General features: G+C 36.6%; 1 protein-coding gene across 3 annotated transcripts in view; it reads right to left on the reverse strand.

Moving 5' to 3' along the window:
- The window catches only part of triob (trio Rho guanine nucleotide exchange factor b), a 144,750-nt gene that overhangs the window by 127,048 nt on the left and 4,171 nt on the right, over positions 1–13,531 (reverse strand). For all 3 annotated transcript variants that reach the window (XM_051132388.1, XM_051132386.1, XM_051132392.1), the window contains exon 2: positions 7,722–7,772. In XM_051132388.1, coding sequence (XP_050988345.1) covers positions 7,722–7,772 — 51 coding nt within the window. The remainder of the gene's footprint in view (positions 1–7,721; positions 7,773–13,531) is intronic.

Below are 13,531 nucleotides of genomic sequence, written 5' to 3' on the forward strand. Positions count from 1 at the left end.
TGAGCAAAGACATATCCTAACCTTTCATTAAAGTAAAACAATGGAAAGCCTGGCGAAAATCTCATTATGAAATATGTTTTTCTCTAGCCACGATTATTGGCACCACTAGATATTATTATGAGTAAAATATCTCTGAAATATATTCCCATCCATATTTACATGTTTTAGCATACCAGGGTGACTAGGAGCATGAAGTTGTCCAGCCATGACTTCCTGTTACACAGGATTATAAATATGAGGAACACAAAGGCCAAATTCCCTTCAATCGTCCATCACAAGGAGTAAAAATAAAGATTATAGTTCTGACCTGCAGGACAAGATTGCTGATTGCTTCACAAAACAGAAAGTGGCTGTAAGAAAACAGCTAAAGTATTGAAAATTCCTATTTCCACCATCAGTGCAATAATTAATAAGTTCAGATCAACTAAAGATGTTACAAATCTGCCTGGAAGAGGATGTGTGTCTATACTGTCCTAATGCATGCTTAGGAAAAGAATTTAAGTGGCCAAAGACTCTTCAAAGATCACAGCTGAAGAACTGCAGAGATTAGTTGAATCTAGGGGCCAGAAAGCCTAAAAAAATGTCAAATAGCCCCTACAGCACCAAATATTGTTTAGGAGAGTTTCAAGAAAAATCCTGCTCGCTCATCCAAAATCAAATTCCAGCATATTCACTTGTCAGACACGACCGGAACTTCAAATGGGACTGGCTTCTATGGTCAGATGAAACTTAAAAGAGGTTTTTAGCAGCTAATCCACCAGACGGGTTTGGTGCAAACATTGATAAAAGTATCCCATGCCCACGGTTAAATATACTGCTGAATTTTTTAATGCTACGGGCCTATTTTTCTGCCAGAGTTCCTGGACGTTTTGTTCAGATGCATGGCATTGTGGGTTCTATCGAATACCAACAGATAAAAAATCTAAACCTGACTGCCTCTGTTAGAAATCTTATAATGGGTCGTGGTTGGATCTTTCATTAGGACAATGATCCAAAACAAACATCAAAATCAACACAAAAATGTGTCACTGGGCACAAAATGAAGCTTCTGCCATGACTGTCTCAGTTCCCTGACCTGAACCATAGAAAATCAGTGGGGTGAACTGCAGAAAAGAAGCACCAACAAGGAGATGGAAATCTGAAGGATCTGGAGTTATTCTATATGAAATAATGGTATCTGATCTCGTCAGGTGTTTTCCAAACTCATCAGGCATTATAGGAGAGACTCAGAGCTGTTATTTTTGGGAAAAGGAAAAGGACAGAAAAACATTTATTTTATAATGAGTCCCCCCCACCCAGTTTCTGTTGTTTTACTTCAATGAAAGGTTAGAATTTTGTGAATTTTTTGAATGAAAGATCAAAAGGATAAATGATGCAGATTTATTTCCACAGCTGCCTTTGCTCATATTTACCAAGGGTGCCAGTATTAGTGGAGGGCACTGTAGATGTCCTTTACATATTATATGGAACTCATTTGCCTCATGCATCTTAATCTGATACATATAAGGCAAGCCCCTCATCTCAAACGCAGATGAGCCAAAGGCAGTTAAGTATCAGTAGCATGGGGGCCGGAAATCAGTCATTTTTATGTTTCGGGGCCATAGAGAAACATCGGAATATCCAAAGCTCTCGTCGGTTTGATGGTGTTTATGCTACAAAAATAATAAAACAATGTGCCTAGTGAACTTGTAACACTGATTCCAGATATCCTGAGGGGAACAGGCACTGGAATTTGGAATTTATTTTATTATTCAACATTAATTGTCTCTTTGTCATACTCTCATTAAGTGACAATGCTCATCTGCTCGAGCAGAACGTTAATGTCTGTTAATATCGTTAATATCTCTGGCTAAATCTAGCCAGACTAACGTTAAAGTTAACAAGTCCATGCTAACGTACAAACCTAAACAGCTAAAGGTCTACATTTCTGTGTCTCTCCATATTAAACAGGTTAAATGTAAATTAATTAATCTTCCCTTGCGGTACATAAACAGTGTTGATCCTGGATGTTGTCATCTGCGATCATGACAACCAAAACATGTAGTTTCTCCTGCTTGCACTGTGATCTGTAAACCCTCACTTCCAAATTAATCATGTTACCCACCATATTTATTTTAAAATCATTTATACAGTATCTCACAAAAGTGAGTACACCCCTCATATTTCAGCAATCATTTTAGTACATCTTCTCAAAGGACGATACTAAAGAAATGAAACTTGGATATATTTTAGAGTAGTCAATGTGCAGCTTGTATAGCAGTGTAAATTTACTGTCCCCTGAAAACTCAACATACAGCCATTATTGTCAAAATAGCTGGCAACAAAAGTGAGTACACCCTAAGTGATAACAGCACTATGTCATCTAACCACGCAAAGCCACATGTCCTATTCATCATGTTCATGTTTTTGTCTGCTTGACTGGACCATACAAAGTTGTGTATCTTGTATTAGAGCAGTTAAAATTTAGTGCTTTGAGTACAATTCTCTCATACTGACCACTGGACGTTTAACAAGGCACCTCATGGAAAGAACTCTCAGAAGATTTGAGAATTAGAATTGTTGCTCTCCACAAAGATGGCGTAGGCTACAAGAGGTTCAGTAAAAACCTGAAACTGAGTTACAGTACTGTGGCCAGGGTCATACAGAGGTTTTCCAAGATGGGTTCCATTCGGAATAGGCCACGCAAGGGTCGATCAACGAAGCTGAGTGCTCGTTCTGTGCATCAGGTGCAGAACCTGGCTTCAAAAAACAGATGCATGAGTGCTTCCAGCATTGCTTTAGAGCAGGGGTGTCAAACTCAGTTCCTGGAGGGCCGCAGCCCTGCGGAGTTTTGTTCCAACCTTGCTCCAACACATATACTATGCAGTTTTCAATTAAGCCTGAAGGACTTGATTAGTTGGATCAGGTGTGTTTAATTAGGGTTGCATCTAAACTCTGAAGGGCTGCGGCCCTCCAGGAGCAGAGTTTGACACCCCTGCTTTAGAGGTTGCAGAAGTAGAAGGTCAACTTGTCAGTGCTCAGACCATACACTGCACACTGCACCAAGTCGGTTTGCACTGGCGTCATCCAAGAAGGAAGCCCCTTCTGAAGATGGCTTACAAGAAAGCCTGCAAACAGTTTGCTGAAGACAACCATCCAAGAGCATGAATTACTAGAACCATGTCCTATGTTCTGATGAGATTAAGATAAACTTGTTTGGCTCAGATGGTGTCCAGCATGTGTGGTGATGCCCTGGTGAGGAGTACCAAGAAAATTGTGTCTCTCCTACAGTCAAGCATGGTGGTGGTAGCATCATGGTCTGGGGCTGCATGAGTGATGCTGGTACTGCGGAGCTGCGGTTCATTGAGGGAAACATGGATTCCATTATGTACTGCACATTTCTGAAGCAGAACATGATGCCTTGCCTTCAGAAACTGGGCCGAACTGCAGTTTTCCAACATGATAATGACCTCAAACACACCACCAAAATGACAATTGCCTTGCTGAGGAAGGTGCAGGTGATCTGACCTGAACCCTATTGAGCACCTATGGGGCATTCTCAAGTGGAAGGTGGAGAAGCACCATGTGTCTAACATCCAGCAGCTCCATGATATCATTATAGAGGATCTAAAGAGGATCCCAGCAACAATCTGTGCAGCTCTGGTGAATTCCATGCACAGAATGATTAAGGCAGTGCTAGATAACACAAAATATTGACACTTTGGACACAGTTTTGACAAGTTCACTTAGAGTGTACTCACTTTTGTTGCCAGCTGTTTTGACAATAATGGCTGTGTGTTAAGTTATTTTTAGGGGTCAATAAATATACACTGCTATACAAGCTGCACATGACTACTCTAAAATATATCCAAGTTTCATTTCTATAGTATTGTCCCTTGAGAAGATACACTAAAATGGTTGCTGAAATTTGAGGGGTGTACTCACTTTTGTGAGATGCTGTATATCCGTCCATGGCACATTTAAGTCCTACTTGAATGCTCCTCGATGAGAGGTGGTCCTTCTGTGTCCAAAACTGATCAAAAACATCTTCGACAAGGTTTTCACACTGACAGCTGTCACTGTAAGACAGTTAGCAACTCCATTTGTTTGTCCGAGCCAGCAGCAGTAAATTACTGATAGGTCAATTAAAGCAATGGAGTTTCTGGATGGATATAGCAATGCCTAGGAGTATCTTTAGCATTATAATAGTAATGCTAAAAGTGTTTGACGGTGCTTCAGTTTTTGATGTGAAATCAGGAAATTAGACACTTTCAGAGACAAAGAGAAAAAAAAAAAAACTTTCACAACATAGACCTTATTTTGCATCAGCTGCACAAAAATGTAATTAAGTGTACAGCCTTTTCTGGAAAATGACCAGAAGTTTACCATTTATGGGTCATGCGTGAAAAACCAATAAATCAGTTCTGACAATTTGATAGGATGAGATGTTGCACCATCATCTGTAAATTACCATTTAGATGCTATGTGTGAACTGAGTCATACGATTACTAATATATGAGCATTTACAGGGTCAGGACATGGTGACATAACAATTCTGCTTTGGGCCAGTCATAAAGCTATGACGAATATTGTGCAATTACATTAGATGGTCCCTCTTACACCAGTGACTTGAAAGCAACCAGAGTAGTATTGCTTGGTTTTAATATCACTTGTGATTCTGAAGCTCAACTGATATACAATTGGATTATTATCATTTGGTCTGTCTTAAACTTTGTGATGATCATTTTCAGTTGAGATGTATTTACTAACACTAATGTCAGTGAAAATCACCAAAAAAGAAGCCACAAATGTGGCATTAAATTCTACAACTGCAAACAGTGTATAAATCAGGCCTATGGACTTTTTTTTTTTACTACGTGGCACCCTTAAACATAGTCAAATCAATTGTACATAACTACCAAATTTAATGCATATGTAGCCCAAGTGCAGCCTTGTATTCTGACTAGGAAGTAGAAATACAATAGACAATATAGATAAAATGTAACATCACAAACCATGTATTTCCCTTCCATACTCCAGGAACCTCAGAACTGTGTACAGATTAAATGTTAAAGTACCACGGACTATTTTCTTCTCACCCGACCCTTACATGGAGGAAAAACAAACTGAAGAAACCAGTTTTCTCATCTGATTCAGACTCTAGTAATTTCCATGATCTTATTGGTTTCATACATTGTTAATTCATTCCCTTCTGTTGCTTTCCAAATCTGACAGCCCTTGTAAATTGTTTTTTTTATTTCTTTATTTTTTTTTGTCACGTTTGGACACCACTTAAATAAAGAGTTTGGTTCTAAAAAGAAAAAAAAAAACAAAAAACTGAAAGCTTTGTGATCTAACAATTGCTTCTTTTGAACTGCATCTTAAAACTATGGTAGCTATTGGTTATATGTAAGCCCTATTTCACAGGCAACCTGGAAAATAGTCCACTTGGACTAGGTCAGCTATTTATAAATGTTGTTGAGAAGATGATGTCTCTAGACAGTGTGGCCAAGTGTGCTGGTCAGTTCTTTATACTTCCTGCCCTTTACTGCACATCTATCAATCAGATAACACCAAAACCTGCACATTTTAGCTTTAACTGAACAGTTACCCTTGCATAAGTGGCAAGTACCTTTTTAACGCGTTTGGCCATTCAGAAATGTTCTAACCTCAGATAACTGCAAAAGTATTTTGTGTTAACCACCCTTTATACCATATTGCTTTATATGTCAAACTAAGTGAACTACAAAGTTCTTTTAAAACTTCAACACATCACAGAACTTAAATCTGCTTGAAAGCTGGGTTGGACAGAAGCCTACCAAAGTGTTTGGATGTGTATGTGTGTGTCCATCTGTCTGAAAAGAGGTGTTTTAAGGTTTTGGGTACTAAAGAATCTTTGGAGGCTTTATGTTTACTCTGCTGGCCAGTAGCTATGGTGGGACTGATTGGGGGTGATGAGCATGTCGAGGACTTTGGCAGACAGCATAAAGACCTCCTCTGGAGATGTCCATTGTGTGAGTGACTCCCTCCGGACCTGAGAACGTACCAGATTCCGGCACATCTCGGCATGGGTCTAATACACTTCAGTCTCCAATTAGAGAAAGAGTAAACCACTGCTGGGAAAAGGGCAGAACTCACTTGCCTACAATCATCAACCTAAAACTTGATTTGCTAGGTTTTGGGTTTTCTCTGTTTCTCATGTTTTCTCAGTTGTTGTTATGAGTTTATGTTATTAGTTCAAGTAAAAAAATTCTTGAAGGCTTGGCCATAATGATTTAGATTTGTCCTTATTGCTGACATGATATCACTGTAGTTTTGAGGTTCAGTAGTCATTAGAGAGCTGATTAAGAAAGACACAGCTTGAAATAAATAACAAGCTGGGGTCTCCTATGAAAGGTACGGTTCGGGACGAACGTGATAAACAAAGAAATGTTGTACACCCCCATTTATTTTTAGACAAGCTTATTGAACTGATTTAGATCATTGCCACTCACAGAAATGTTCTGTGCACCTTGGGCAACAATGAGATAAACAGCATCGCTCATATAAACAGCATGGCGAATTCTACACAAACATAGAAATTTATTTTTGCAATATTAGAAATGTTGTATTTTGTTTTGTATTACATACACTAGATTTGAAAATAGCCAAATGTTATCCTTTTTAGGGTGTTATCAAGCAAAATAAAGCTAATGCTGTAACAAATCTAAGCAAATCAAAAGAACCAGATATTAACTGTGTCGGCTGGCTGCGGATGATATTATCTTGGGACGAACAAATGTTCAACTAATATTAGACATAACTGGGTCAAGTATAGTTACTTCCCAAATACGTCCTAGAACCTCCCGACTGCCTGATTTAAAGAGAAAAAAAAAATCAATTTCCTAATATAAAGGTCTGATTTCCTGGAAAGTGATTAATCTTTTTCAGACTTAACATTTAATGCGATTTTCAGTATAGTGTAATAACCCAGTTCAATGGTATCATCTACAATTCAGCCTCAGTTAGGTTGAATTTGTGCAAAATCTAGTTTTAAAGCTTCACAATAAAAGAGTTATATCTAGTTTTAACATGCAGGTACCTAATGTAGCATGACCCAATGAAAGCTAATAAACAGGTTTAGATTAATCAATATATTAAACCAGCCAAATGGGAAATCAGCTCAGTGGCTTTAACTAGAACAATACTCTTAAAGGCAGGGTAGATGATCTGGTTTAATTTTTTTTTTTTTAATGCTGGTTTAAAGTCTAGTCACATCCTGATAGCAACCAGTATAAGTGCTCTAAATGTATTTATTTGTATTTATATATTGCTTTCAAAGCTGGCTTGCTATTGCTAGCCCTTCCAAAATTGCCTACCCTACCTTTAACTGAATCAACTTCACAGATAAAAGATGCTATTCCATATTCTTGAACCTGGGTTTTAAATCATTAAAAATGATCAAACCAAAACTGAAACCAAACAATTATGTGCAGCAGCCAATATAAGTGGCACATGAATTAGATTAAACTTCTCACAAAAAAAAAAAAAAAAAAAAAAAAAACTTAATAAAAACTTGAGACTAATTTGATCAGTGTGCTAAAACATTATAGGTCAAACTTGAAAAAATTAAAACATAGCTCTGACACACAACAATACAATATAAACACCCTTAAACCTTATGGCACAATTGCAGAGAAAAAAAAAGGTTAATATCAAAAAGCTCAACCAAATAAAAAAAGTCAGCAATAAAAGACTCTTACCTGTGTGACTAGGTAACTCAAGCTTGGGTTCACATTTTGGAAGAGAACATTCTGAAAATACAAAGAATGAAAGAGATAGGGGTTAGATAAGGTACATCATTCATTTCTTAGAGATGAAGGGGTTTCCTGACACTTTGAAGTGAAGTTTTGAAAAGGCACAAGCATTTTAGATCTCGAAACATACAGTATGGTCTAACAGAACTCAGAACTAAAGAATAATTCACATTACATAAATGTGACAGAAGAGTAATGATGAGAGACTAGGAAACCATAAAGCATAGCTAAATTTAACATTCAAAGTTTGCAAAGTCTATTTTGATCCGAATAATCTGACAGTACAAGTCTCGTACAGTACCTACATCTACTATCTGCAAAATGTTTCAAACATTATTATTATTATTATTTATTGGAATTTTGTTTTAACTAATAATCATGGGTAATCTCTTAAAACTTTAAGTTGACACCTTCAACTTAAACTCTGCATAATTCTGTTATCATCCTATCAATCTCTATATTTCTATCCTGTTGGTTTTATTGGCATTTTGTTAATTAAGATGACAACTATGTTTGCTTGAGCACTTTAAAATGAAGTTAAGCATTCACAGATAAATGAGGGTTAACCATTGCAAGTGTTTTTTTCAGATAAAACACTCCAGCATGTGTGTGCTTCAGCCTGTGGCTTACAGTTAGTATGGTCTCTAGCCTATTGAGTATCCCGCTGAGACTGTGATATGATCTGATTTTAAAGAGTCAACCCCGAATACAGCTAAGTCAACCCCCCACATTGAGGACTGACGCTCTCTGATAAGACCTCAGTGCAAATGCACACAGTGCACCAAATTTTTAGACATCAATTATTTTTAAATAAAATTAATAACGACTGAGTGATTGAAAAATGAGAATTCTGTCATACTTACTACTTTACATTTAATTTACTTATCTGAAATGTACTTATTTGAAATGAAATGACTTGCGACGTGAGTTCTCACAACATAAAATCTAAATTATTTATACAAAATATACACATATGTGACCATTTATCACGGAAGGACATTATATTTTCATGTTAATTCATTTCACTTACATAAACAGCATTTTATAGTAAAATATAATACGATGCTAAACCACTGTTTTGCAGTGTAAAATAGGTTCATTATATGGAAGCTTGTCTCCACTACTGAATAAAAAATAAAAAAGGTAATTGCAACTTATCTCGCAATTCTGACTTTTTTCTCAGAATATAAAAGATATAAACTTGCAATACTGAGAAATAAAGTCAGAATTGTACGTTTATATCTGACTTAGTTGCACTGACTTTGAAAATAGTCTTTTTTCCCCTCAGAATTGGACTTTATAACTCATAATTGCAAGTTTAGAGAGAAAAAAAAAAGTCAGAATTGCAAGATATAAACACGCAATTGTGAGGAAAAATTTCTGAATTGCATGTTTATATCTCGTAATTCCAACTTTATAACTTGCAATTGAACGTTTATATCATGTAATTCTGAAAAAGAAGTCAGAATTGCAAGATACAAAGTCACAGTTACCTTTATTATCTTTATTACCACAATTACTAGAAACGGGCTTCCATAAAATTATTATTAAAAGCACCTGAAATATATGGTTAAATATAAGTTAAATTAATGAAGGCTTTATCTAATCCCCTTTAAGGTTCATTGAGTATTTTCACTGGCCCACACAGCACAAGTGTTTAAATGACTGTGGTTTTGACTTTTGAATAAATCAGGAAACTGTTTAGCATCTGTGTGTGCATCACTTCCTTTCCTGGGCAGTCCATTGGCTTCATCTGCCTTCATTTCAAAATCCAGCTTTGAGATAAACACATCCATAACATCCTCCCCTCAAACATCTGTTCCTCATTTGAAAAACAATGTACTCTAAACCCCTTCAAGAGATGGAGAGAGAGATGTAAACTGAAATAATCTTCTTCCGATTAAAGAAGATGACATAGCTGCATTGTCTATTCATGGACCATAATGCTGTTCTGCATTTACATTCTATTACAGCCGACAGAAACACTGACATGAATGGCAAATTAAAAGCTTTTAACCCTTCAAGTACAAATTTTGACAATAACATGATTGTATTCTTTGAAGTAGGGGTGCACGGGGAACAAACTAAAGTGAGGTTAATTGTAACACACGTGGTTTAAATATTTCCACACACGCCAGCATAACCAAATTTACTGTATTTACTAGTTGCCATAGCAACAGTATACAGAGAAGAAAGTGTGCCAAAATTCAAAAGCCTTTTGAAGATATCACTGAATATTTATTTTACCACAGTAAGTACATTTCTGTCTGAAGTAATATTTTCATCTCAGTTTTTAGTATTCATTTAAAATGAGACAAATCTGCTATTATTTTAATCACCAATCTGTTATTTATCAGTTTAGATTAATGCTTGGCAAGCCAGCAGAAGACACTGACTAGTTTTATATTCCAGTCGCGCTGATAGGGAACATTATAACACTGCGTTACAATGTGCCCCGCTATATTAAACTATGCTATTCTATGACATTAGCCATAATTTTCACTATTTACTTGTACGGATTTTAAAAAGAAACCACAAGAAACAGGTGAATAAAGACAGACAATCAATGTTTAATGTTGAGAAATTATTATTTCAAGTAATGTAAAGCATTTTGGCTCATTTATGTGTCTCGTGTTCTATGAGAGCTGTGTTTGGAGGGAGGGAAGTGTTTTTCTGAATGTCTGAATGTGTTTCATCTATTTGCGCACATTTTTTGAACTACAGTGTATAGCTGTCTTTTGCGATCAGGGCCGTCCCACACATGGTTGCGATGTGTTCATTGTGAACCTCAAAAATTTGATCTTTTTTTTTAATTCTTAAAAAACAGCATTATTTTATTTGAAAAAGTTAATCATTTTATTTTATTGACAAATTATTTAAGTTTGTTGTGTATATTTTTTTCATTCGATCAGATAACATTTTAAGGTCATATAGTCATGTTACAATGTGCCCCTCACATGTTACAATGTACCCCACATACGGGGCATGTTGTTACTTTTCACTTCCTTTCTTTTGACATAAATAACGAAAAACACATACACTGTAATTATGAAACAAAGCACATATTTCTTCTAGACAGGTGTGAAATTAATGTGGATAAAAAAATATACTCTGAACCCCACGTGGATTTACACAAACTGAGAAATTCAAATAGTGTTAGGCTGTGCCTCGTGCACCCCTACTATGTTGTAAATACAATGATATGAGGATGATAATCATTCAGTACCATGCTACTACCATCCGATACCGTGGTACTGTCACTTGCTTATTGCTACTATTTGTTGTCTTTCTTTCCTTCATCAAGTTATTTTCCCACTTGAATCAATTGTGCATTTGCAGTGACCACATTACAGCACTAGCGTGGAGGATTGTCAGATAATGTTTGCTCATCAGGACTTCATTATATTACATAATGCAAGGCTTTCTACTTCACAAGCAATAATGGCTATGCTCAGCTGCACGGGCTACTGTAAACAAGCATGCAATTAAGATTAAATAAGTTGGATTCTGGGCTCTGGTTCAGTATACTTGAGTATTCTTCATTTTCATGTGATGTCACACTCTTATAGGAACACCAACCTGGAGGGCAAAACAAGGCTTTCTTTTGCTGCCCACCAATTATTTCTACTAAGTAGACTACTAATCTATTGATTTTAAAAGACCAATTCAGTATACACATTACTGATATACTGACAAGCAAATGTGCCCAGTATATGAACACAATGTGCTAAATTGCACATTCTCCACAGAAAACCATTATGAAAATATGGCTAAATGCATCAAGACAATGATATTTAAAAAACCAAGTTTAGTATACAGCTAATAATAAACCATACTATAAAACATGCACAGGAAAGCAGATCAATCCAGAAACATGTAAAGTTTCACATGCACAGTACGAGTTTTTCCACAAACCATTACAAAGAAAACATCTGAAGTACCGTTTAGTGTTGTGTTTATTATTCTGGGCTCATCTGCTTGCCTGCATATAGAAACAATCATAAATAAGGTATACACTGAATTTAATCTTACTGTCTTATTACATAAAGCCACATTAAGCATTTTAAAAATGCCTTTTAACTGTGCATGGATTGCTAGTGCAGTTCTTTCAAATAGCTTTTAGGGTTACTTATTTTGAGAGGTGATCTAAATATTTGTGGTTTGAATAAGATGGAAAGTTGACAGGCATGTGCTGCAGTTCAAAGAGGACGTTCACAGAGAACGTGTTTTTCTATTCCAATGCACTACTTTTCCATTGTAAACAGGTGCTAAACGGATGTGTATGACTGTTGCGTTTCTGTCTTTTACAGCATCTTGCACATGAGCAACACATTTTTAAGACACTGTGTCGCTAAAAAAAGGTTATTGCAAAGCCATTTCACGCAGTGCCACTCATCAATGTCAGTTCCAAAACAGTGGACCAATCAGAAGACCCTGGAGGCGGGGCAAGCGTTGAAAGCTTTTGTTTACAAGTTTGCTTTTGGTGTGAATGGCCCATAAGGATGTTTTGCCATTCAGGTCTCCCTGCCAAGTCACGTGACTAAAAACAATGATTTTTTTGACATGTAACTGAATTTTGTTAATAGCATTCTGTAAAATTATTGAAACATACTTTAAAACAATAATTTTTACAATTTTGCCTGGTGATACAAGTGGCACAGAAATTACACACTTTGGCTTTAAATTATTTTAATGTACCTTCTGAGTAAATTTATAGGGGAGTGATTACTTTAGACAAGCATCTACAATCCATAACATTAGCACTACCCACAATCCAACATAAAGTGACCATACAAGGGGAAAATTTGATCTAATTTATCATATCATGTGATAGTCAGATGTGTAATTGTCTCAAATAGCATGTTTCTTTCCAATGTAATTATGTTTTATAGTTGATCAAAGTGAGGCAATGTTAGGAAATATCCCAAGCCACAATCCTCCCTTCACTTTTAGCTAACCTCTAATTACACATAAAAAGACGTAAGTTGAGAATGATTTTAGCAATGACAGATCTCTTTAAGTCAAACACTGCCAGTGCAGGAAATGAGCAATTTCATTAGTCTGCATTTGGTAAAATGGCACAATTATTGAGAAAACTATAGCATTCATATGGCAATCATTTTATCAAGTCAAAAAGTCACCTCAGTATCAGAGGATGTGAAACAGTATCTTAAGGTTTGGCATCCATTAGCTTAATAACGTCCTTCCCTTTCCAGAATGAGGCCACATCGGCTCTTCACACCTCATTTGAATCCTTAATTTTAAACACAGACTGTTGAGTGATTACAAATTTGGAAAGTTGGTGCAACAACCCCTTGAGATGTTTTGCATAAAAGGCACTGTGCCACCACAATAGAGAATTGAGGGGTCGGAAGTCGCAATTTCCAGCTCTGTATCGCCACAGACTTCAAAGGAGGTTTGGCTGCACCAATTACGAGACTGAGCAGCAAAGGGTTGAAAAGAGTAACTCAGCTCAGACGGGAACATTTTCTATGGAAGTGGTTTGCTGCTGATAGACTCTGAGGGAGGGCTCAGGTTTTGTGTGATCCAGCCTTCAGCTGTTCCGCCACATTGTGAAGTGGGCTGAATATGTCATGACAACCTCAATCGTCCCACAAGTGTGTGAATAAGTGGTGCTGTCATGTATAAAGAGCTGTGTCTTCAAGACAGAAGATGGATGCAACATGGTTCACAATATAACACAATACTTGCTATTTATGTACTGTCTTAAGTTGCATGGTATACACACTGATGAA

The sequence above is a fragment of the Labeo rohita genome, chromosome 16 (genome assembly GCF_022985175.1).
Source record: "Labeo rohita strain BAU-BD-2019 chromosome 16, IGBB_LRoh.1.0, whole genome shotgun sequence".
Taxonomy (NCBI): Eukaryota; Metazoa; Chordata; class Actinopteri; order Cypriniformes; family Cyprinidae; genus Labeo; species Labeo rohita.